This window comes from Emydura macquarii, unplaced genomic scaffold (genome assembly GCF_026122565.2).
Source record: "Emydura macquarii macquarii isolate MOO-44397 ecotype Brisbane River unplaced genomic scaffold, CSIRO-AGI_Emac_v2 contig_2768, whole genome shotgun sequence".
NCBI classification, from domain to species: Eukaryota; Metazoa; Chordata; order Testudines; family Chelidae; genus Emydura; species Emydura macquarii.
In genome coordinates this window covers 51,384,446-51,409,215 of record NW_027132905.1, presented here as the reverse complement: position 1 = coordinate 51,409,215, position 24,770 = coordinate 51,384,446, and the positions used below count along the sequence as shown (strand labels likewise).

Genomic DNA, 24,770 nt, shown 5'->3' with positions numbered 1-24,770 from the left:
CATTGGTGCTTGAAGATCAAATTCTGTTGATGTCCCACATATTCTGCATTTCTTGTTCTCCCATAACTTAAATAGAAGCATAGGTGAACCTTTTAAATAGATTCATGGGTCTCAGTTTGTAAAATGGTGATTAAAAAAGAATTCAGGAACTACGTGTAATAAGTTTTTATAAACTTGGACGTGCGTAACTAGCAGAATGGGAGAATCAAAAGCTTCTCAGGATAGTGAGTGGAAACAGCATTTTAGGAGCACTTATGTCAAATATAACTGGCAGATGGTCCCGCTTCATTGTTAGCTAGGCTATATATAATTGCACTCTCAAAGGTCATTAGGATTATATTTTTGTGAAGAGTTCATGATTCAGTTCTTGCTGAACACAAAGTATGGAAAAATGTTCTCAGAAATTGATTTGTAAATATTGAGAAAATAAAAATGCAAGTTGATAGACTAAGTACTATACTTACTGAGTTAGTTGATTGAGAGAGACTCAAAGGGAAACAATTGAAATACTCAGTAGTGTCTAATCTCCCCCCCCCCTTTTTTTTTTTTTTGGTCTTCTAGGGAACCTGTGTGTGTGTGTGTGTGTGTGTGTGTGTGGTTTTTTTAAATGTTCTGGGTGGAATCAGATAATGTTTACTGATGTGACTGAAGTACTAGATTAACTGTCCTCATGGTTATTTATAGTAATCTCACTTTACCCGTCAGCCTCTGCTCATTTTTTTTCTTCCATCCTCTTCTCTCCACTCTTACACATCTTGTTTCTTTGTACCCTTTTACTATACCCCTCACTATTTCTCTACCATATTCCTTTTTCTTCTGGTCTCTGCAAATATTGTTTTAAATGCAAGTCCTAATAGAGATGTCGAGCCTAACACAATCTTCCCAGAGATGACAGAAAACTTTGAGAAGCCTCTCCTTCTGAAAGTAGGAGACTTCTAGAGTACCTGTTAAGTTTTGCAAAAAAGGGTAGCCTTTGAACATTGTCCTGTAAATGCAGAAAAACTCATAGCAGAGTGAAAATTGTATATTTTGAGAATTTATTCCAGTGTAACTTTTTTTTAGTAGTCTTGGTATAACATTGAGGATTTTTGTGAAGTGCTTTTAAATTGTAATCATATAAAGAATGGTGAGAGAGCTTTCTGTGATATTCCCCAGGATGCAGTCTGGACTGTTGAAAAGTTTGTCCGCTAAGTTTTCCAACCTGGGTTGCCTTTTATACCGCTTTACTGTGAGAGCAACCACTTCTGGTCTGCTCACATACAGCCTCCAGCATGTAAATTACTTCCAGCTAATGAGTGCTATGGCCAGCCACTCTTGAATGACACTGCAGTGTCCCATTCCCAGTCCCATACTTTCCCCAGAAAAGTGTCTTGTGCTGCCCAGCCCTCTCGGACAACACAAGCTCATATAAAGTCTGTCATTTTATTAATAGAAAATGATGTGCACAAATCCTGTTATCTCAAATGGAGTTTCCCAAACACTTCAATCCAAGGACATAGGTATAGATAAAACAATAAAACAATTTTATTAACTACAGTTTTTAAATGATTACAAGTAACGAGGCATAAGTCAACACTGGTTACAAGAAAATAAAAAGTAAAACACAACTAATACGTAACTAAACAAGCTAAGTGAATTCAAAGCAAATGTCTCTCTCAGCACATGTTAAAGCAGTCGTGTTGGCTGAACTCCTTTCAGTCAAAACAACAAGAGTTCTGTAGCACTTTAAAGACTAACAAATTTTTGCTGTATATGGACTAACACGGCTACCGCTCTGATCCTTTCAGTCAGGATCACTCCCCCAGTCTAGAGGTGCTTCCTTTGTTATTCAGGTGTTGCTGATGGCATGGGTAAAGAGAAAAGGGGAGAGAGAGAACTTGGGGGAGGGGAGGGGAGTCTGTTCTCCATTCTGATACTTCTTTGAGAATCATCTCCAGCTGGGGTTCAGGAGACACAAAGTTTGTGGGAGTGGGAATCTACAGCTGTTTCTTTTACCAAAATGCTAATTTCTTGCTCAGACCCTTTTTCCTGCCAAAGAATGGCCACTTAACCAGGTGATGGTCCCTTTGATTTCATTGACACCTGGCGGAGGTGTCAGTTTGCCTTTTGTCTCTGAGGAACTAGTTTGTGACTGCTTTTCTGAAATTGGGATATGTCTCAGTAATGTTATACAATAGAATTTTATAACTTTACATTACAATGTTGCCACACACATTTTACCAGGACAATAATGGTCAGCAAATTGAGTTTTCAAATGATACCTCAAAAGTCATACTTTGTACAAAATTTATCATAGTCTTGTAAAAGGGGTGAAATTAGGGGTACAGACTCGCATTTTCTCTTCAATTTACAGCAAATGCAGTACCTGTATTTGTTCTAAAGTGCCAAACACTATAACCTCTATTTTCAAACTTAGTTCTGTCTCCTCCATACTGCTTTTTATTCTCAGAGATGCCCTTAGCTTTTATGTTCAACAAGCAACTTGTTCACTTAATTTTAAAAATGCTCTTTCTAGTTACATGTATTATTTACTGAATAGTTAACAAGTATGTTTGGTGCTGTTTGAAACAGAGGAAGATAGAATCCAAATCTAGATTTAGATAGCATATGATTGGAAAATCCATTCTCAGAGTAACTTTTGCAATTTTTATTTAAACAGTTAATGAAAGTTGTGCATGTAATGGAAACATAGCTCCTGAAATAATCTTCTTCCATGATAATTGATTGTGACCTCTTTTTCCTGCAGCAAGTAGTTAAGAACAGTTTTGGTATTGCTTAAGGTTTAACTGTGTCTAATTTTACCTTTTTATCACAAGTTTTATAACAACTTATCCTCATGAATCAATAATATTAATTTTTGTAATAGTCTCATCTTTACAATTTATAAATCTCTTATTTTCTCTTGCATATTCAAACTCAGTTTGTCAAGAGCTTCCAAATTTTACATTTTGGAACTGTTCTATTTTTTGTAATAGATTAATGTACGCAGTAAAATGTTTTTTAGAAACTTCTTGACTAAGTGAATTGGCTATTCAATAGTTGAAAGTGAAGGTTGGCATACACAGTGCCTCTAAACTGTTTGAAAAAATATACTTAACACTAGATAATCTTCATCTTCCTGTTTTGTGGTTTTGGTTTTTTTTTGGTTTCCATTTTTACAAGCCCTCGTAGCATGTTGCTTGTATTTTTGCAAGGAATTTAATTCATAACCATAATTGATTAAATCCTTGCTATTATTAACAAGCCCTGGTCACAGCTTACTGTATTGCAGTTACTTAACATCAGAATATATACAAAGGGGGTGGTGTTACATTTCTTAAAGCTTTCAAGAATGCAGGTAGTATGTTACTGTTTCATAGTGGGGAGTTGAACTCTAATAACATAGTCCAGAGGTGCATTTGTAGGTCACATTTTCAAAGTGAGCTGAGAAGCTATTGGAAATAAATAAGTTTGAGGTCAGAAATCAGTATCAGAATTAACACCACTGTTTTAACGTTGAATAAATTAAATTTAGATCAGAGTAGTAAAATAGCTGTCGTTATTTCTTAATGTTGCACTTTTTTTTATTTGTGATTATTTTGACACCGTTTTGTAAGGTTAATTATATTGAGGTTAAATCAGATTAAAAATGAGGAGTACCATTTTTACTATAAATGCCTTCTTATTTCTTAGGATATTGTTTTTTGGGAATATATTCTATTAAGATGGATCTCTTGGTAGCCTAACCAGAAATGCTTCTCTGATCAAAAAGGAAAGAAGCCTGAAAATAGTTACTGAAAGCACAAATGTTAATTTTCCTCTTTAAACAGCCACTTTGGAAAAAACCTAAATCCTTATATTGAAATTAGTTTACTGTTTGGAAGACTAAATTGTTTGAATACAGTTATTTAGTTTTTTGGTTTTTTACACTTCAGTATTCTTCAATATGATCTTTTGTATTAGCATTAATATATTTGCTTTTCTTTTCTTTTTTGCAGATATGGACGTGTTGAAAGTGTCAAAATTCTCCCCAAAAGGGGGTCAGAAGGTGGAGTGGCAGCCTTTGTGGATTTTGTGGACATCAAAAGTGCACAGAAGGCACACAACTCTGTCAACAAAATGGGCGATAGAGACCTACGGACGGATTATAATGAACCAGGAACCATTCCGAGTGCTGCTCGGGGATTGGATGATACAGTTTCCATAGCATCTCGTAGTAGAGAGGTTTCTGGGTTCAGAGGAGGTGGGGGGGGCCCCACTTATGGCCCCCCACCATCACTTCATGCACGGGAAGGACGTTATGAGCGGAGACTTGATGGGTAAGTTCCAAGGTTTCTCTAGACAGGTATTTTGTATTTGATATGGTGAGAAACGCAAACTCGTATATAGGGCCCCCAGATGGATTTAAAATTTTGGGAATTATCTATGTTTCCTATTTTGGGTTGGAAACTGAAGTGATTCCTATCCCAGTGGCTGGTATCTTGTGGATCCATAGAGGATATTTTCTGCAGCTGGTTGGATATCTACTCTTGAAATAAGGTGATCTTAAGATGGAAGATTTCCTGTGGCCAGCATCGATATTGGAGTTATTCTTCTAGAAGTAATGATTCCATTTTTTTTGGATAAAATTAAGGCCTTATTCGGATGTATCCCTTCTACCAGATGGAGCTATACTGCTGCAGCACAAGTTCCATGTGGAGTATCTTCGGAATACTAGAACCTAAGATTATTTGAAAGCTTGATGGCTAGTTCGCAGTTTTTATTATATACAGTTTATATATTAATTGGATTGTCACCAAAAATTTCTAGTAGACTTCAGTGATGCAGCACCTTGGATTCTACAGACAACATATAGGCATGGAAATACATATTGGATGAAGAAGATGGAAGGCAGCTTTTGATGTTTCCATTTTGGATCTACATCAGTTCCAGGTTATTGGGATTATTCTTCCTGATGGTATTGGCAAAAAAAGAGATGATGGACGTTTCTAAATTTTGGAAATTATAGTCATTCTAAAAGTACTGGAATAAGGAACACTGCTTTGAATTTACAGGATGGTATACAGCCAAGATGTATATGATGATGTACAGCCAAGGGGAGTGGATTACTATCTAGTATCTTAAAAAGCCATTTGCTACTGCACAGTTAAAGGTATTTTAGTTTTAAGGACATGGTGCCAATAATCAGTTTGTGGATACATCAATCAAAATTGACTGGGCTGGATGGTTACAAAGGTGGATAGAGGATACCGGCTGGCCAGCTATGATGCATTCCTTCATGCATTGGGTGTACTTCTACCAGCTGTTTGATTCAGACTTAGGGGCGGAAATTAAAATAATGGATGTATTTATAAGTGCCTACTGTCTCAAGAACGAAGTCTGGGGGTTTCAGAGTTATGGTTTCAGTTTGGGACTACTTGCTTCCTGTGGAATTTTTTTTTGTCTTGTCACTAAGATTTTTTTCTTGTTGGTTCATCTAAAATATCACTTGACACCCTTGCCCATTAAGAAGGTGGATTACCCCTATAAGAGGGGCCAAAATTGGGGAAGTTATGTTCACAATTCTCTCCCTAGATTTAATTGGGAATATAGGTCGTGTTTCCACACTTGGAAAAGGTTGGTATGCCCTGCCCTGTGTATATTAGCCCCTCTCCTAACCCAAGTCAAATCCTCTCTTTCCACTAACTCCAGTAGTTCTTTGTACTAATAGATAAATCAGAAAAGCACTGTCGCCATTAGATGATCAGCTCTGCTAGCTCTTGTCTGTCTTCTGTGTCCTTTTAATGGATAAGGAGTTTGTTCTTTTGTGTCAGCTGTAACAGTAACCTTCTAGAAGTATTGCTTTTCCTGTTACATCATTAAATTATCTTTCATTGGCTAACATTTGATAGGATGCTAAATGCAATCATTTATAAAATTGTTAGTCTTGTTCCTTCAAAAGGGGGAAAGAGAGAAACTCTTGTTTGTTAGGCCTTGAAATAGTTTTCTAAATTCCATTGTAGCAAGCAACAGCTAATGAATTATAAGGGTATGTAATCAATTTTAAGTACGACAGAAGTTACTGGAATTTTATTTTGTTTTGTTACTCTAGTTGACTTTAAAAAAAAAAAAAAAAAAAAATTGGGAAGAAAAAATTCAGTCTTTGGCAGGCAGTTAGTGGTATGCTATCTTAAGGTGAGGTACAGTGTAAGAAATAGAGGGTGGGTATAGTAGGGATTATGGATCCAGGGCCTCTGTGGGGCAAATTTGTAAATTACTGGGGTAACTTTTCAAGATATTCATCAAGGAAGATTTTAATTCAGCCGCCAGTTTGAAAGAGCTCTGAAACATTTCCACGATTTTTGATAGAAGACAAATCCTATGATGCTGCAGAAGAGGAGGAACTATGGAGTGAGTTGGGTTATTAGGATCCAGGGAATTGAAGTGTCTGATGATTAATTGGTTCTCAAGAAAAAATCTGAGAAAGTAGAAAGGAGAAGTTAAAATGTTCTTCATAAAATAGATAATTAAATTTAGACATTAACATATTATAGATATTACATATTATAGACAATACAAAAGTGTATTATAGACACTGGCATATTTATAATTGTGCAACATGTTTTTCAAACATTCAACATGTTCTCTATCATTCTTAATCTGTCATTTTGTAGACGTATTGAAGACATACCATCCTGATATCTGTCTAAATTAGAATACTAAATTATTTGAAATATTCTGTTAACTTCATCTCTCAATTTTGGTATACCCTCATTTGAGATGGTACACTAACATTCTCAGAACATAGAACTGTCCACCAATGAAGTACAAAATGGTTTTAATATTGAAACACAGAATGGGTCTTTAGTTACTTTTAAACCAGTGTGTTTCAGTGGTATAGGGAAGATGCATAAATCCTTTGATAGCAATAACAAATTAAAAATCTTAACAATTAAACATACCTAGAAAAGCTAATTTATATCTCTTCATGTGAAGATTTAATACCTTTTGGAGCCTCCATTCTCTTTGATAGTTATCCTTGAGATTTAACAAGTTAATTTTTCTGATATTAGCAATCAAAATATTTGTTTGGGAAGAGCAATGTACCCCAGATTCTAGGTATAGAACTCTGATAAAATCCAAACTCCTTGTAATGAGGATAACTTAATTTTCTAGGTTTCTGTGTGGGGTATAACCAAGACCTTACCTGAATCACGGGATAATTTTCAAATAATTGCAGCCAAGTTGTGGACAAAGACATGGAAACTCATGGAAAAGTAACAATGGACCTTTTTTAATAGTGGTAATTTGGAAAAGTCACAGTAGACCTATTGTTTAGAAAAATTTTGGTGGAATGATAGAAACACTCAATTATAATGTTATGCCTGTGAATGTTTTTGATAACCAGACAGTTTGTTGCAACTACAGGCCTGTAACCAAGGTGGGATGAGTGAGGCAGTTGCCCAGGGTGCAAAACTGGGGAGGGAGGGAAATAATAGAGGGTGGAACCCTGCAGCTGGCATGGTATTGCCACCCTGGCTTCTGCACTGCTGCTAGCGATGGCACTGCCTTTAGAGCTGAGCAGTTGGAGAGTGGTTGCTGCTGGTCAGCGCCCAGCTCTGAAGACAGCACCACTGCCAGTAGTAGCACAGAGGTAAGGGTGGCAATACCATGCCTGCTGCACTCCACCCACACTGTGGTTTCATCACCCCCTCTCCCTCCCAGGCTTTGCGCTCTGGCTGGCTGCCCTGCTCACTCCACCCTGGGTACAGTCCTGCCCAAAATACTCCAAGATCCTTTAATATAATAATGGGGAAAAAATGTGTGCAAAATTGTGGACTGTGCAAAGTAAGATGATTTAAAACAGAATTGCAGTGGAAGCCTAATATTATGGAATCCACAATTTCCACAATATCATGAATGAAGTAGGACCTTAAATATAACCCCTTTTGAAAGCAGCTTCTTATTTCTGGGTCATTCTTTGCATTGAGGCTTTCATGACTATAGCCAAATTTGTAATATTTCTGCAGAAGCATAATCATAAAATGGAAAATTAAGTCATTAACATACTTTTAAAAACTAGATCAAGAACGGGGGAAAATAATGGTTTCACTTAAAAATATAAAGATTTACTTGAAAATAAATAAATTCAGACAAGGACTCCACACTAGAATGTGAAAAAAAAATTGGTATATTCTGCTGTGATGGACACTGGTCATGAAAGCCCAGTTTATGATTAAAACAAAATGATTGCTCAGCTCTACTGTAGATTAATATAACTTTGGAGTCAAGTAAAATATTTAAGCTTGTCAGTGTTTGCTTAATAGGTTATTGCTGTTTTGTGGAGAACCAGTTGCAAAAATAAAGTCAGTGCTGAAGTGAATGTTTGCATGACTTGCTTTTTGTTTCGCTTACCCTTTTCTGATTGATTAAATATTTTTCCCCCCTTATAAATGCAGGGCTTCAGATAACAGGGAGCGTGCTTATGAACATAGTGCCTATGGACACCATGAACGGGGGACGGGAGGATTTGATCGGACAAGACATTACGATCAGGATTACTATAGAGACCCTCGAGAGCGGACTTTACAACATGGGCTCTATTATACTTCTCGGAGTCGAAGTCCAAACCGTTTTGATGCTCATGACCCCCGTTATGAACCTAGGGCCCGGGAGCAGTTTACATTGCCCAGTGTGGTACACAGGGATATCTACAGGGATGATATTACACGGGAGGTACGAGGCAGAAGGCCAGAACGGAATTACCAGCACAGCAGGAGTCGGTCACCACATTCGTCCCAGTCTAGGACCCAGTCTCCCCAGAGGCTGGCTAGCCAAGCGTCTAGACCCACAAGGTCCCCTAGCGGCAGCGGCTCTAGGAGTAGATCGTCAAGTAGTGATTCAATCAGCAGCAGCAGTAGTACCAGCAGTGACAGGTAGGTTAACAGCTTTTGGTTATCATGGATGCATTGTTAAATGAAACTAAACTGATCAGCTGGGTGTGAAGAAAATCGCCACAGTATAGTAATCCTTTTCTCTGGACAGCATCCATAGTAGGCAAACATGAGGAACAGAAACCTTAGCTGTCAAAATATGGCAATTCGCAGTAATATCTGGGGAGACCCACTGTAAATTATTTTGAATTTTGTGCATTAATGTAGAAGTGAACAGGCATCAAACATAAGGACAGTGACAAAGGCAAAACAGGCTTGTTCATTTAATAGACAGAAATGGAGTGTAGTTCTTACTGGTTTTTTCAAATATTAGTGAATTTTCTGTGTTGTATATATTGTGTAAAAATAATGAAGTCGTACTAATGAGATGTCATTACAATCCTTTGCTGCTACTATTTTGAGAAATTTTATCAATTTCTTTACAAGAATACCTGACACTTCTAGAAAAGTTTGCTTGCCAAAAATCTTCAATATTCAAATTCTAGGGACTTTATTTGGTCAGCTGCATGATGATTGCTTCAAGTATAAAGTGTATGTGGTCAAAAATAGAGTAATATGAAACCTATTGAGCTGAATTTCTTTCCACAAACTGAAATATCCTATTCAACTCATTCACCTTGAATTGTGATAAGCACTGTAAATGGGTTTACAGACTTAACAGCCTAACAGAAAAGTAATCGTAGAAAAGTAGGGATAGAAGGGACCCTGAGAGGTCATCTAGTCAGTCTATCTTCCTGCACTGAGGCAGGACCAAGTGTACCTGGATAATCCCGGACTAGTATTTGTCTAACCTGTTCTTAAAAACCTTCACTGACAAGAATTCCACAGCGATGGTAAAGCAAAATGCAACTGAACTGTTTCTTAAAGAGCTCAGTTGCTGAGTAAGTAGGGTAGTTTTTTAGAGCTGAAAATATTTCTTTTGATGACTAATTATTTTCCTAAAGCAAAAATACTGAAAACCATTTTATTTTAAAGAAAATAAATGTTCAAACCATAATATTAATTTGGGCAGCCTGATTATCTATTTGTGAACAGAATTTTACTGTGAGAACTGGTGACTCACTAATCAGAATAATTACTCTCATCAAACCTAACTGCTTGAACTCAGTCCAGAAGGTAGAATGATTTTGGAGGGAACCTGCAAAGGGAGAGAGAACTGGGTTTCTGCTCTTTTTTGGCTTCTTTATGACGTATAAAAAGGGCCCGAGAAGGGTTTTTTTTCTTTCTTTTCTTCTAATTATTTATTTTAAGGCATTTTCTGCTGTTTTTTAATTTAGAAATTCAGCTCTTATCTAGGCTGGAAGACTATGATGAGTGGAGAACTAGTGAAATGGTGACATCACAAAAGCAATTGAGAGGAGAAAGGATATTAAATGAGACTGTTTTAAAACTTCGTGGTTGGCTTGTCTCTAATTCCTATTTTTCAATGATAAATTAACATTTTGAAAAAAGGAAACATTTTGTTAAAGATTTAATACCTTCAGACATGTTAAAACTTGAAATAAATATCACTGAGACCTCCCAGAGGTCCCCAGCAGAATTAGGGAGGATGAAATGTGCCTCATGATATCTCTAAGACTTAAAATACAAGCAAGAAAAATATCTATGCTTTCAGGTGATCTTTATACATCCTCTTCCCCCCGCCCTCCACCCCTCCAAAAAAAAAAAAAAAAAAAAAAGCCCAGTTCATCTTCATATTTAATACAAGTGTTAAGACATTAAACTGCAGCCTGTGATGAAGAACTATTACAGAAATTCACAACACCTAAGTATTGCCACAGTGGAACAAAGTGAAATTTTTAATGAGAAACAATCAGTATCAGTTACATTTTGGCAGTTCATTTTCCCAGTAACTTTTATCTTAATGCTGCAAGACTAGATGTGTCTCTGGAAAAGTGAAATTTTCATGTTTTTGATTTTATAACCAGAGCAGTGAATTCAGACTAGTGAAGTAAGTACTTTTATGGATAGTGCCTTTCATCCTGAAAGAACAAAGTGCTTTTACACACTTTACAAACTATGGAATATAAAATAATAAACATTACAGCATTTACATCATAAAACATGTACATTACATCATAACGATAATTTCAAGAATGACTTGTTTAAAAAACAAACAAACCAAAAAACACCTTCTTACTCAATAGATCTTGTTACTTTTTTAGTCTTGTTAACAGTGCAGATCTATGGAGAATGAAATGTATCCTGTTTTGGTTTGTATCATCCATAGAATTGTTTACCAAGGTCCAAATGCATTCCCCATTGTTTTCAAGGGGCGTAATTTAAGGCAGAATTTCTCCTGCAATAAACATAGATGTCATTGGTTGACTCATACATTAAATGAAATCAGAAACTGTAGACATGTGTCTCAGTGCTTTTGGAAAACCTGAGATCCTTTTATGGCTTGGTCATTAGTGAAAGGTGGTTAAATGTGAGCTTTTAAAATTTTGGAATTTATAAAAACACTGTGAATTCTGTGATTGGTTGGCATAACTAGTGAATATTACCAGTGGTCGGCCCAAGATAATTCTCTCCTTCAAGCCTCTTCTTCATGTCTGTCTTTCTTTCTCCACTGTCAGTTGTGAAGTAAACTGTATTTTTGTACACAGAGAGGTCACTTCTAGACCCAAATGTAAGTATTTAGGGCCAAATTTTGAGAGCTGCTGGATGCTGAGCACTTTTAAAAATCTGGCCCTTAGGCAGTTACCTGTAAGCTATCATGGAACAATGAGCAGAAAAATTATGGTGTATTTTAGTTTCATTCTTTGAAAGATAATTATCATAGAAAGAGCCACATAGACTAAATACAGCATTAAAATTAGAAGGCTTTCATTACTTGGACAACGTTGTGAGGAAAGGTGCTCTGCATGTTCTAGAAATGTAAATACCTTTGTCTTGCAGGTTTGGAGTGTGTTGAATTCCACTTCAGTTAAAATAGATAGATAAAATGAAGTTGAAGAGGTCTTTTGTTATCGTTGGATGCTTTTTTGAGGGTTCTGTGATGAGAACTGCAAAGAAGTAATTTAGAAGCTAAAAGACCAAAAAAAGAGGGCGAAAATAGATCATTATTCTCTCACAGAAGATCAGATAGGAAAGCTGACTAATGTGAAAATGTCTGAACGATTCACGTGTAAATGTTATAGCAAGAACAATCCTGCATGGCTTTAAGAAATAACTTGCATTTAGAAGTTTTACTTAGTAAGGCTTCTGAGTTCTTTTGTTTTTGTTGCCCCACATTCTCCTGCGCTGCCAAAACCAGTGAATTATATTGTGGAGAAGTTTTTTGGTGGCGTTGAAGGGAAAAGTTGAAATTTCATTTGTTTTTCCTATTACCAGCAGCATTATTGTCAACATTCTTTTGATTTGCACATGAACCACAAATTACATATTGGCAAACACATTTTTTGTACTGTGTCATGGAAAAAAATAGAATATGCATGAAAACTAGGCTGTAGTCCCAGTGGGCACTACAGCAGGGCGTATCACAGCTCTCACCTTGCTTAGGCTATTGAAAACAAGTTTAGTTGGACAGAATTTTATTTTCCATTCCAGTTTCCCATTGAGGTGTTTTTAGTAAACTAATATCATTCATTCATATTATTTGTTCTACATTGTTAGTAATTTCATAAAGTCAAATGGCTTAGCACAGAGGTGTCAAACATCCGGCCCGCTGGCCGCATACGGCCCACCAACCTTTTTGGTCCAGTCCCTTGTGGCGTCGCGCGCTGTCGTGAGATCTCACGTTGTACTCTCTGGTGGCGTCGTGCGCTGCTGCGAGATCTCGCAGTGTTGCGCACTGCTGCCAGAGAGTACAATGCCGTGAGATCTCGTGACAGAGTGCGACGCCGCCAAAGGGTACAATGCTGCGAGATGTCGTGGCGTCATGAGCTGCCATGAGATCTGTGTACTCTGGCGGCAGCGCGTGGAGCACTGTGCACGAGACACAGTGCTCTAAAAGGCGGGAGAGAGGGACAGTGTGGTCTTGGAGCATCGCTCAGAACTATAATTCTAATCATTGGTCGATTCTTTTCATCGTAAATTAGTAGTAGTTGTAGAAGTTAATTTACTGCAGTTTTTATATTGCTGATATCTAGCAAATAAAATATAATACTACATAAAAATGGTTGTGCCTAGTATTTCAATTTATGGTATGTATGGCCCACTTGAAGTACATTTAATTCAAATCTGGCCTGCCATAGCAAATGAGTTTGACACCCCTGGTTTAGCACATATCTTGTAGTTGTCTGTGTTTTGTTGTTGCTGAATCAAGACCTTAAAAAGTAACACATTGAAGCACATGGCATTGAGGTCAGTGCAATTGCTTGTGTTTAAAATTAGGCACATGTGGAAGTACCTTTTGAATCAGGGCTTAAATGTCTTCCCAAGTCCTTGTAAAAATGTTTTAGATCTCCTATGATACTGAAGCTCAGTAAAGAAGCTTTCGTGGCAGACACTAAAACAGTAAGAGAAATCATTCTGCATTTTGTGCGTGCGCACATGTGCATGTAAAGTAACTAGAATTCCTTCCCCTTCTTTATTTATAAGAATGTTTGTTCAGTGTTTAAAGTTCAAGGTAAGGTTTTTTAGTTTATGACCTCATTGCACAATTAGCTGTGATTTGCAACATAAGCTGCAAGCTCTTGTCCAAATAGTATAGTGCCAGAGTCAGCATAGATGCAAAGTAGTTACGTTCATTTTTAAAAAGCATTTGTAGAGCTTATTTTTCTAGCACTGAATTAAATGTACAGCAAGAAAGTCTACTTCCAGTGTCTGACAGTGAATTTGGCTATTATGCCATTTACATAGTGTTCCCAAAGTTGTAATAACAGGTAATTTATAGATTGAGGTTATTTTAAAAATTTACTTGAATTGTTGCTCTAGAAGAGCAACAGAAACTGTAGGAAGTAAAATCATTGGTGTTACTTATGATTCTTTAACACAATATACAGAAGTGAAATACTATTACAAGTACTAATGCATTTTAATCACAAGAAAAACAAGTGCAACAAAAAGTTAAACCTTTCTTGGGAACATGAAGTCTAGAATATATTCTGTTTTATTTGCTTGGTGGCTTTATTTGCATACTGCTGAAGTGAAAGTAGAAATTAGCAAATTTAGTTTCATTACATAATGCTGACTTTTCCCTACCATTGTCCCCTCCTCCTCTTCTGCTTAGAGTTTGTTTGCCAGCTAGTAATGAATCATTGACTTAAAATGGGATTTAAGATATTTGAGTGGGTTAGGAGATGTCTATGCCTGGGACAGTTGAAAAATTATTTGGCATTTAGGCTAACTGCAAATGTAGATACTTTGGGCTGGTCTTGATCACTGAGTAAAAGAATTCCATACAGATAAGTCATATGGAATGAAGAACTTTATTGGAATGAAGACCTTCACCTCAATGGTACTTTGTATATCTCTCTTTATATTTACACATGAAAATTAAGTTATTGCTATTTAGATTAATTTATTTGATGTTCCTATTGTATTGGAGAGAGACTGGGGCTGAGAGAAATAAGGTTTTTTTGTTTTTTTTTTAAATTGTTTTATTTTTGAGTATTTATAGTAAGGCAATAATTTTCCACAGGGTGATACTTCTAATCTTCACTTTTTGTTCAGATAAAGCCTTATGCCACTTAGATGTTATCTTAGATTTAGGAAATGTGAATTATGGAAAGAAAAATATTAACTGTAACAAATCCATCTCTAGTATCCTGTTTTATAACAGCCATCCAACAGTCTCATTTTGTTCTTTCTTGTACTTTAGTTTGTTTTTGTGTCTGTGCTAATTTAAATATAACCAGATTACCCTCTTTAAAAATGTGGCCCTCTGGAGTATATCAGATTTCTTCAAATTGACTACAGGCAGAAATTTTTCAGATGGCTTTAAAGAAGGAAGGGGTATCTTGCTTTTGAGACACAAATACAGAGAGCAAGACACCTCTTCCTTCTTTAAAGCCATCTGAAAATTTCCTACCTGTACTCTGTAAGTCTGTGTATGTATGTGTTTTGTGTGCGTGTGTGGTTTGATATATATGATTTACGCAGAATGGTCAGTAATGTTCATTTTGACATATGCAAAATATATTACATCACCATTATATGATCTCCTCCCAGCTGATAAACTAATTCTGAATATTGAGGTTTAGGCTTATTCTCTGGGATATAAACCAGGAAAAGCCTATTAGTCATTTCATTATATGAGAGTGGTAACACTGTTTCTCTGCCTTCAGAAATGCACAAATTTGAACACTAAACCTGTTGTCTATTTATAGAGAGGTAGAGGGCAGAAAACATTCACATTGTATTAGTTCAGCTGGAGCCCCTTAGAGTAATCTATTTAAAATGTACATTGCATAATAGGTTTTACCTTGTTCTGAAAGACTGCTTCTTTTAGTTGCCTAACACTTTCTAGTGGCATTATAATTCACTGTCTGTATCATACTGTGAACTGGTCAGCATGATGGTGTAGCTACTTTGGGGTAACTTTGGTCAAAAATACATCAGTATTAATCACTTGCATTTGCAAAGAATATATTGTTGATGTTCCAGTGTTGAGTAAACAACTATTTGGCTTCGTTATCATGGGGATTGCGGTCATTTATTCCTATATAGTGCATTCTTTATTTAGCTCTGTTAGAGATGGTCAACATCAATACCCATATTTGTGACAAAGCTTTATGTGTGATTTTTTTTTTTTAAAAAAAAGCCCCTTTTAATTGTTTCTCTGGGTTTAAACTTCCCAAAGATATTTGCAGTCAAAATGGTGACTGAAAGACTTTCTGCCTCTTCTCTGATGTTCATGTGAAGCTTTGCTAGAGTTGCTTGAAGTGGTTACTTCAGTTTGTGTGTGCACGTGGAGGGAGGAAAGGGGTTAAAAAAAAGGTGCATGTGGAGTTAAAATGTGTGTTGGGAATGACTCACTCTGCATATGCACTTTAAGGAGTTGCTTTGATTTAATATCATTGTGGGAATAAAATAAGAACAAGCACTTTTCAGAGGAGATAGGCAGAGAGGATTGTATGCTGCGGATGAGAAAGCTTGCTGTATCTGAATAGTGAAGTGACTATTCGTGAGGATTGGGGAAAGCAAGGAACTGCTTGTTTGTCTCTCTCCAGAACCAGTCTGAACTGGAATCATCCAGTTTGATTTGGCTGAATGCCACCTCCCAGAGGCTGGATGTGAGCTGTGCTTCCTCCTTCTGCCTAATTTCTACAGAGCAGGAGGGGGGAAGGGCAGAGAGCCGGCGGGGTTCCAGCCATGTGACAGGCAGGAGTCTGGTTAGCCTTGTGGGGGGAAGGGATGTGCTTACGAATGGGAAGTGTGAAGTGGTAGGTGCCAATTAACCCGGATATGTTGCTGGGAAGGTGGCAGTTTAGATACAGCAGTGATAAACGTGGGATACAAAAATAAGCAGGAGTTATTTCAGAAGCCAAACCTCCCACCCTACATTATTTTCAAATGAAAAAAATAAACCCGTAAACTCTTTCTACATGTAAATTTGTCTTCTGCCATATGTTGTATGTGCATTGCAGAGTGTTGAATGTAATTTGAATACCAGAAATTAATTATAGCTCCCCCTAGTAGGGCCTTTGTAGTTAAGCATCTTGATTAATTTTTTAAAATCAATTCCCTTCTTTTTGTTAGGGTTTAAATGTTGCAGTTAAATTGTGCTTTGTGCTAAAAATTCCCTATACAGATTTTTGGCTTGGAAGCAATTCATTTTAAAAAAAACTTGAGGGTTTGATGTAACTCAAAAGCAAGGAAACTCAAAACTAAAGATGAAATTTTGCATTAAACATATCCTTGTTATGCCTAGATATTTTAGCATCCTATGAAGATTATAATGACTGTACAATACAGAGAAAGCATCATTGCACTGTGAAATTTTAATGTTTGCAGGTTAAGCTGTGTAATAAATTTAACTATGGTAACAATGCAATCTTTGTATCAGAATTTCAACAGTAGCAGATTATTTTATTTTTATGTTCAAAATGTCTCAGTTATCTAGCATTCTCTGTACTACATAAACAGAGCATTTCTTCCATGGCAGACTCTAGACAGGAGAAGAACTTCCAGAATTTATAGACATGCAAGTTATAAACATAGCACAATATGAAACCACAAAAAAGGGACAACTTCAAAGCAATCTGCCCTATTGCTTTATGGTAACCCAAGAAGTTCTTACTCAGTAGTAGTGGAAAGTTGCCAGCACACAGTTGCAAAGGAGTACAAGTGATTTTATATAATCTAGCACCTATTCTCTTTTGAAAAATATTTTAGGACTCTTCTGTATTGATAAAAGCCTACATCACTTTGTTTTTCATATTATTAGTTAAGTCATTCTTACTACAGTCTATTTTTGTATTTTAAATTTAGGTTGGTGTGCATATTCTCTTTATATTCTCTGCTTGGACCAGCTGAGCTCAGATTTCTGAAGGGGGGTGGTGTACTTTTTCTGTAGTTGTTTAATAGCTGGGTTGTTACAAACTGTATTTGCAACTTGTGTGTATTGCACTAAGTGTTGGCTCTAACTGGCAGATAAATATAATAATAAAAAAGCTTTCTAAACTGTAACTGTAGAAATTTCTTATTACTGCCCATCAGTCTTCACATTGGGTTTCCCTTTTGTGCCTGTACTTGGTAACAGAGACCAGAACTTTACAGCTCCCGTGGGGACTTAGGGCTGCTTCTCAAAAACAGTTCATGAAATTCTTTGCCTCCAAAGGGTTGCACACAGGCAGAGTCAGACCTCTCTTTGTGCAGAACCCTTTTCTTACTAAATTTCAGGTTCAGGTTTTAACAAATGCATTGTTTAGTGGGTCCTAAGTTTGTATATATCTTATTAAAATTATATAGATATTTCAGTGGGCTTTGGGCTTTCTGGACCTACTGAGGCTCGCATCCTTCTGTTGGGGGATGGACCTGTTTGTTTGGCTCTGAGGACTGTCAGGAGTTTAGACTCCTTTGGGACATGGTTCTTGCTCAGCAAATTTGAGGCTTGGACCAGTGCTGCTGATAGTTGAGGTCCTTGCTAAATCATCTAGGCTCTTCGCATGAGATTCCTTCATCCTCATTGATCCACCTCCTTTCTAAGCTGAGAGGAAGCACCACAGAGGTCAGTGTCTCAGGAATACTTAGTTCATCAGTAAGACACCAATTCTTGTTCACATGCAGACAGCAGCTGTTCTAAAGGAGTGGGAACTGGTATCTTGCATGGGGTTCATCAGTCTGCAAATTCTGGCTATCTTACAAAAGATTACTTATCTTTACTATAGTCTTATTCTGTATAGCTGCCACCTTTCCAGTGATTCTGCTACAATGGCAAAAGCAACTGAGCTCTGTCTGCACTACAGCTTCTATCACTAACTTCATTGGAGTACGTTACAAGTCCCATTTTTATCTGTCTGTTCAAGCCAAGCAATGAAAATTTTCTCCTGTGATTCATGAAGCTCCTGGAATTGTATTTTCTACACATGATATGTTGCGCATGGAGGAAGGTCTGTTCTTATTGCTTGGTTATTTTGGTCTGGGGTAGGTTTTTATTTTTATTTATTTATTTATTTACGGCAGCATTCTGGCTTCAAGTTTCTGTCCAAGAAGTCTTGCGCAAAAGATCTAGACAAGGCCAAGAGAAAGGAGAGAATTAACTGAGGTCATACTTGCATGATGAGGAGCTTCTACTGTGCTCTAAAGTGAGAATCTCATTAGTCTCTCTGGGACTAGTACTCAAAGGCAGGAAGAGCTCTAGCTCTTTTGATTCTTTTTCTAAAGAACGAGAGAAGAAATCCAAACCTAGGTTAAAAAAAAAAAAATCAGTAAAAAAACAGCTTCTGTTTCCTTTTCCTCTTTCAGGAGGAATAATCCTATTTGAAGAAGGAAGAAGTGCATGGTAGGCTGTAAAATTTTGGAAAGAGTTGGCTGTATAGTAGTTTACACTAGATATATGCAAGAATTAAAAGATGAAAGGCCGCCTAAAACACTTCCCAGAAAATACTAGCTATTACAATTAAAGGGAAAACTCTAACTCCCTTTCCACTTTGCCTTAAATGATGCAAGTAAAGCGGAGATGGAACATCCCTGTAAACCTTGGACTAAAATTGCAAATTTACAGTGTCTGTTGTCCCCCCAAAATTTTTTTAAAAATTTTACCTGAAGATATAGATGCAGGAGTGGACATTCCTAGTCAGGCACTGCAATACCTTCCATAGGAGAAATTCCTCCTTAAAGAACTAGGAGAAAGGAAGATAGAGTTCTTTTTGAGCCATGGCTGTGAGGTTATAGCACTCGTCTTAAAAACAACATACTATGTTCAAGCTATTCTGGCCTGGGCATGAACTGATGGCAACCAACCTGCAAAGGAAAAAGAAGCCAAAAACCATCTCCCAAAAGATCTCAGTTTTCATCCTTTGTATTGCATGTTTCATTGGATGCACTCAGATTTGCAGCTTACTTCAAGCCATAAGAACCTAAGAACATAGATGTTAACACGCAAGAAATAGATCTTGGAGTCACTGTGGATAGTTCTCTGAAAATATCCACTCAATGTGCAGCGGCAGTCAAAAAATGCTAACAGAATGTTGGGAATCATTAGGAAAGGGAGAGAGAAGACAGAAAATGTCATATTGCCTCTTTATAAATCCCTGGTGTGTCCACCGCTTGAATACTGTGTGCAGATCTGGTCGCCCCATTTAAAAAAAGATGTATTGGAATCAGAAAAGGTACAGAAAAGGGTAACTAAAATGATTAAGGGTATGGAAAAGCTTCCATCTGAGGAGAGATTATGAAGAATCTTCTTCAAACAATTCATTCATTAGAACACCTTAGAGTCTACTAATGTAGCAGTGGAGAAAATCTTTACCCCCAAAGAGCAACCACTCATAATTATATCAACTTTTTGGATGATTTAGTAGTCGCAAATAGATATTTAATGTGATTCCTCAGGAAGTTTGTCATTTGTGTTGACATGGGATCCAGTTCCACATGAGGCTGCTTCAAATGTCTCCTGTCTCCTCATCCTTAGATAATCTCCAACATCAGCAACAAAGGTGGTGGTTATACAGGTCTTACTATCCTACAAATGGTGGCTAATCCACCACAAGGTATCTGAAGGCTCTTTCCTGGAAGTAGAGAGAATTATAACTATGGACATAGAATAGGGTTAGAATGGACTGCAAGGGTTATCTAGTCTAACACCCTGCCAAGATGCAGGATTTGTTGTGTCTAAATCAACAGACATGAATCTGTTCAGATGAGTCCATTTACGTAAGAATGCCAAAACCAATTCCTCTTGGACAAAAAGCAGGAACTGTTAGAGCTATGGTCAGATCATCTAGAACTTACAATGTTAAGGAAGAGACAAATCGGCACATAGTGGGGTGACAGAAAATACAGTGACAAGGTGAGTGTGATGGGGGAACAGAAATAGTCTGTTTCACAAGGAAGTGGAGTAGTCCATAAAAATAGGAGAGAGAGAGAGAGAGAAGTTCAGAGCAGACTGGTTACTCTGCCCCAGAAATGAGCTAGTGAAATTGAGCTTCTGTCCTACACTACAGCTGTCGAGGGATCCAGTGCTAAACTTGTTTTTGTGCATAGAGCAAACGAAATGACTCTTGTGTTCCTCTTCAGGAGAAGGAACCAATCAGCTCTGATAACATGAACATTATTCCAGACATGACCCAAAGAGCATCTGTCTGCTTTTCCACCTATTCCGTTCCTCCTGAAGATAATAGTAATAAACAAAAGGGAGTTTTATCCTTTTTTTTTTGTATCTTTGTGATTTAAAGAGAGGGCATGAAAGTGTTCTAAACAATTTTTAATGTTGGAAATGCCAGGTTTTGCTTTATCTGGTTTTTATGTCTGACTATAGATGACTGGAGAACTAATGTGGTTTTGACATCACAGGAGGCTGAGATTTGAGTATTGAGAAGGGATTCTTAGCCACACTGTATAAAGCTCTGGGTTTCTTTTTAATTGGCCTTATTAATGCTCCTGAAATTGAAGAGTAAAGCTCTCTTTGTGAATCATTCTCTAGTCCTGCAAAGAATCCTGGAGCAAAAGTAAGGGAGACCAAATTTACTATTCTTTATATCTAAGGTAAACAAACAAGAGTTGTTTGTAGTGGTGTTGTAGCTGTGTTGGTCCTAGATATGAGACAAAAAGTGGGTGAGGTAATACATTTTACTGGACCGACTTCTGTTGGTGAGAGAGAGAAGCTTTCCAACTCTATAGAGCTCTTCTGCAGGTCGTCTTCACTTTCAAAGTCAGGGAATTTATCACATGTTTCCTCAGACACTTTTAAAAATGTGTAAATAACAGTGTGCTGGATTTTTTTTTTTTTTGGAGGGGGAAATCACCTGGGATATACTGTGAAGGTGGTAACTAATTAGAAGTATTTAAGGATAGCATCAAAAGACTCTAGAGTTGTTTTTTAGATGTTCTGGTTCCCCTTAATTTTTACAATCAAACAAAAAAAATTAAATGAAAAAGAAGGCTGAAGTCAAATTATTTTTGTCTACTTGTAAAATATTTCCTACTTCAATACAGATTAGATGTTTTCAAGTCTATTCTACATAAGCTGTAAATATTGTAGCCAGTACTCAGTCTGAGCAGGTGGGCTTTGTGTTCGGGAATCACATGGGGGTTGGGGAAGAAATCTCCCTCCCTCTCACAGGCCACAATGTGTCAGGATGCCTGCTTCATGGCTCCTACTCCATATTCATGGCTTAAATAACTTTTGCTAACCACCACTGCCAAGTGGTTTGAATAGGCCTCATCTACTCTAACTGAAGACTTTGCTAACACCTACCCTCCCCATTCTTGTTCCTTACCCTTGGATGTGTATATATATCCCCTATCTGATTTCTGTTTCTTGATTCTGATGAAGTGGGTTGCAGCCCACGAAAGCTTATGCCTGCAGAAATTAAATTTGTTAGTCTTTAAAGTGCTCCAGGACTCTCGTTTTTTCGTCCACTTTAAATTTTACCTGAAGATATACTTTATTTGTGTTTGCTCCTTTCAAAAAGATCTCTGAACTTGCTGATGTGTGTTTAAAAAAAAAAAAAAAAAAAAGACTTCCAGGAAAGTTGTTCCTTTGTAATTCCATCAGTTCTTTGCAGGTTTACATTGAAAATTAATCTCTAACATACTACCCCTCAAATGCTTTATCTTTTATATTGTACATAGATTAAGGTCATAGAACTGAACATTATGGACTTGATTCTCCATTGCTCTGCATCTTGTACAGTCCTCTTCATAAGTGCAAAGCGGATGTAAAAGACTATCAGGTCAAAATGGTAGTGGTTTACATTCGGTTTGCATTAGTTTAAATGACTACACAAGGTGCAAGGCAATGGAGAATCAGGACCCATGTTTCTGTGGTCAGAATTATCCCTTATATACATATTAATTCTTATTGTGATTATGAAACAGTTACTTTGTCCATTTTTCTTTTCCATTTCACTGTTTGGACAAAGATGACCATTTTTAGAAGTGCTAAACTTACACAAAGTGATATCTGCCATAAATGGAATTTCTATATTAAGCCCTCCGCATGTTCCAAATTTTGCTTAAGAGGCATTTGTTTATCAGCTGTGTATCTTGGCATTGGTTTTAAATGCAACTCCCATCTGAGGAACAATTGTGTTTGTTTATGCCAGTGAGGATACATGATTTCAAAATCACTTTAAACCCTACCAAACTAGAAATTCAACAAGTGACATTTTGTTTAATTGTTAGAACAGCATCTTGAAGATGGAGATAAATATTAATTTTGCAGTTTTGGGGCCTGATTCACCACTGCATTATTGCAGTTTTACATTGAAATGGAGCTACACCAGCATAAGACTGAAATATCTTTGTGGTGAATCACGTCCTGCATTTTTAAGAGACTAAAGGATGTTTTAAAAATGATACAGTAATAAAATTAACTTTTTTATCTCTTTAGAATTTTTAGTGTATGTATGGAAACGCTTTCTCCCTGAAGCGTTACCAGCAGTGCTTCTAGACAAGATATTGTCTTTGACAAAGGTGATATAGTTCAGCCAAAATGTTTTTAGAGCTGTTTTAAGAAATATTGGCTCTTGGGAACTGACTTAAACAGAGGGGAAAAAAAAGTCCCCCAAACTCTGATACTTCTTGAGTCAATATACAATAAAATATTTAAAAGCAGCAAATTTTAAGTCTTTCTTTAATAAAAAAAAAAAAGGCAACAAGCCTTAATTTGTACATAATTCTTTTTGTATCACAAATCTTCTTGCAATAAATTAATAAATCTTTTAGTGAAAGCACTCTGAGTTATATTTTTAATTCTCAGAACTTTGCTTTCTTTATTTTTTTGAAGGATTGTGATTTCCTGATTAGAACACAAGTGAGAGAAAGGAGATCAAGTTTCTCTTCCTGCTCTTACTGACTCAGAGTGACCTTAGACAAGGCATTTAGCCTCTTTTTGCCTAACTTTTTCCATTGGAAAAATAAGGATCATAACACATACTTGCCTCTCATGGCTGTTGAAGTAGAATCTTTTTGAAGATATAATCCATTTTAGGTGGAAATTGCGAAGTATTAATTTAGATTATGTACAGATAGTTGGCGAAAGTTGTTTATTTGATATTTTATGGCCATTTCAGCCCAAGGGGTTGGAAGCAATTTATTCTAAATGGAATCAGGCCACCCTCTAATGAATTATGCTCTCTTTGCAAGCATTCTTCTTAAAATTTTCCATCACTGTATTATCACCAATGTGATCAACGGAGAGTGGGATCGTTAGTGTAAACCAGTGGTTCCCAACCTTTTTTGCTTGAGGGCCACAGATACAATTTTTACAACCCTGAAGGGCCACCAGTCTCCACCAGCAGGCACCTCCCCCTACCCCCGCCCCCCCATAACTGCAGCCAGACATAAGGAGTTCAGCAAGGAGGCTGCCTCCTCGCTGATATCCCATCTCCTGGGCTGCAGCAGGGAAACCAAATGCATCCTGTAACCCCATGCACTCCACCTGGGTCCTTAGGCAGCGGCTTCCTTCTGCAGCCAGTGGGAGGGGAGCCGCGGGCCATTTTAAAAGCCCCCGCAGGCCACTTTTGGCCTGTGGGCCACAGGTTGGGAACCACTGGTGTAGACCCAACAACCACCAGCATTTTAAATGCTGAATGAAATCCCAGTCCCATAGTCATTAATGAGAGTTTTGGCCTAGACTTCAGGTGGGCCAACCTTCCACCCTGTCATGTAGTTAAGATGCCAGCAGCCTGTTTGCCCAAGTGCTCCAATGCATTGTTGTAAGTACCAATAGAGATGCACCTGTGGATATATATTTGTAGGACAGTGGTGGAAAATTTTAAGAAAAATGCTAGTATAAGTAATGCCATAGTGCAGGGGTTCTCAAACTGGGGGTCGTGACCCCTCAACAGGTCACAAGATTATTGGGGGAGGTCACAAGCTGTCAGCCCCCGCACATGCCAGTAAGGGTGGCATGGCATGGGGGGGAGTCATCAGTTTTGGGGGGGTCTTGTCACAGCCTGAAATACTTTAAAAGGGGGTCCCAGCATAAAACGTTTGAGAACCTCTGCCATAGTTTGAGAACCTCTGTTACTGGTGGTTATTCTCAAATAAGGGCTGTTACTCTAATTTAATCGGATTAGAAACAGTTACATAAAACTACTTTTTATGTGAGTGAAAATCAGTCAAGTAAATTTCTCCGCTATTGTGATATCTGAGTACCTCAGACTACTAAAAGTTGCACTTAAAGGGTGGTTTTCAAAAGTGCTCAGTCTGGGTCTAACTCTGCTCCCACTGAATGTAGTGGTAAAAGAGGAGGGTTGTTGGTTGCCCCTATCCCTCCACCCCCCATCTTCACCCCTTGTG

At 37.4% G+C, this 24,770-nt stretch overlaps 1 protein-coding gene across 4 annotated transcripts in view; it reads left to right on the top strand.

Moving 5' to 3' along the window:
* Nucleotides 1–24,770, top strand: part of SPEN (spen family transcriptional repressor) — an 88,267-nt gene that overhangs the window by 25,751 nt on the left and 37,746 nt on the right. For 3 of the 4 annotated variants that reach the window (XM_067566250.1, XM_067566249.1, XM_067566251.1), the window contains exons 2-3: nt 3,978–4,298; nt 8,418–8,894. In XM_067566250.1, the coding sequence (XP_067422351.1) occupies nt 3,978–4,298; nt 8,418–8,894 (798 nt within the window). Of the gene's footprint in view, nt 1–3,977; nt 4,299–4,332; nt 6,370–8,417; nt 8,895–24,770 lie in introns of those variants that run through there. The other variant, XM_067566253.1, reaches the window with a different exon arrangement.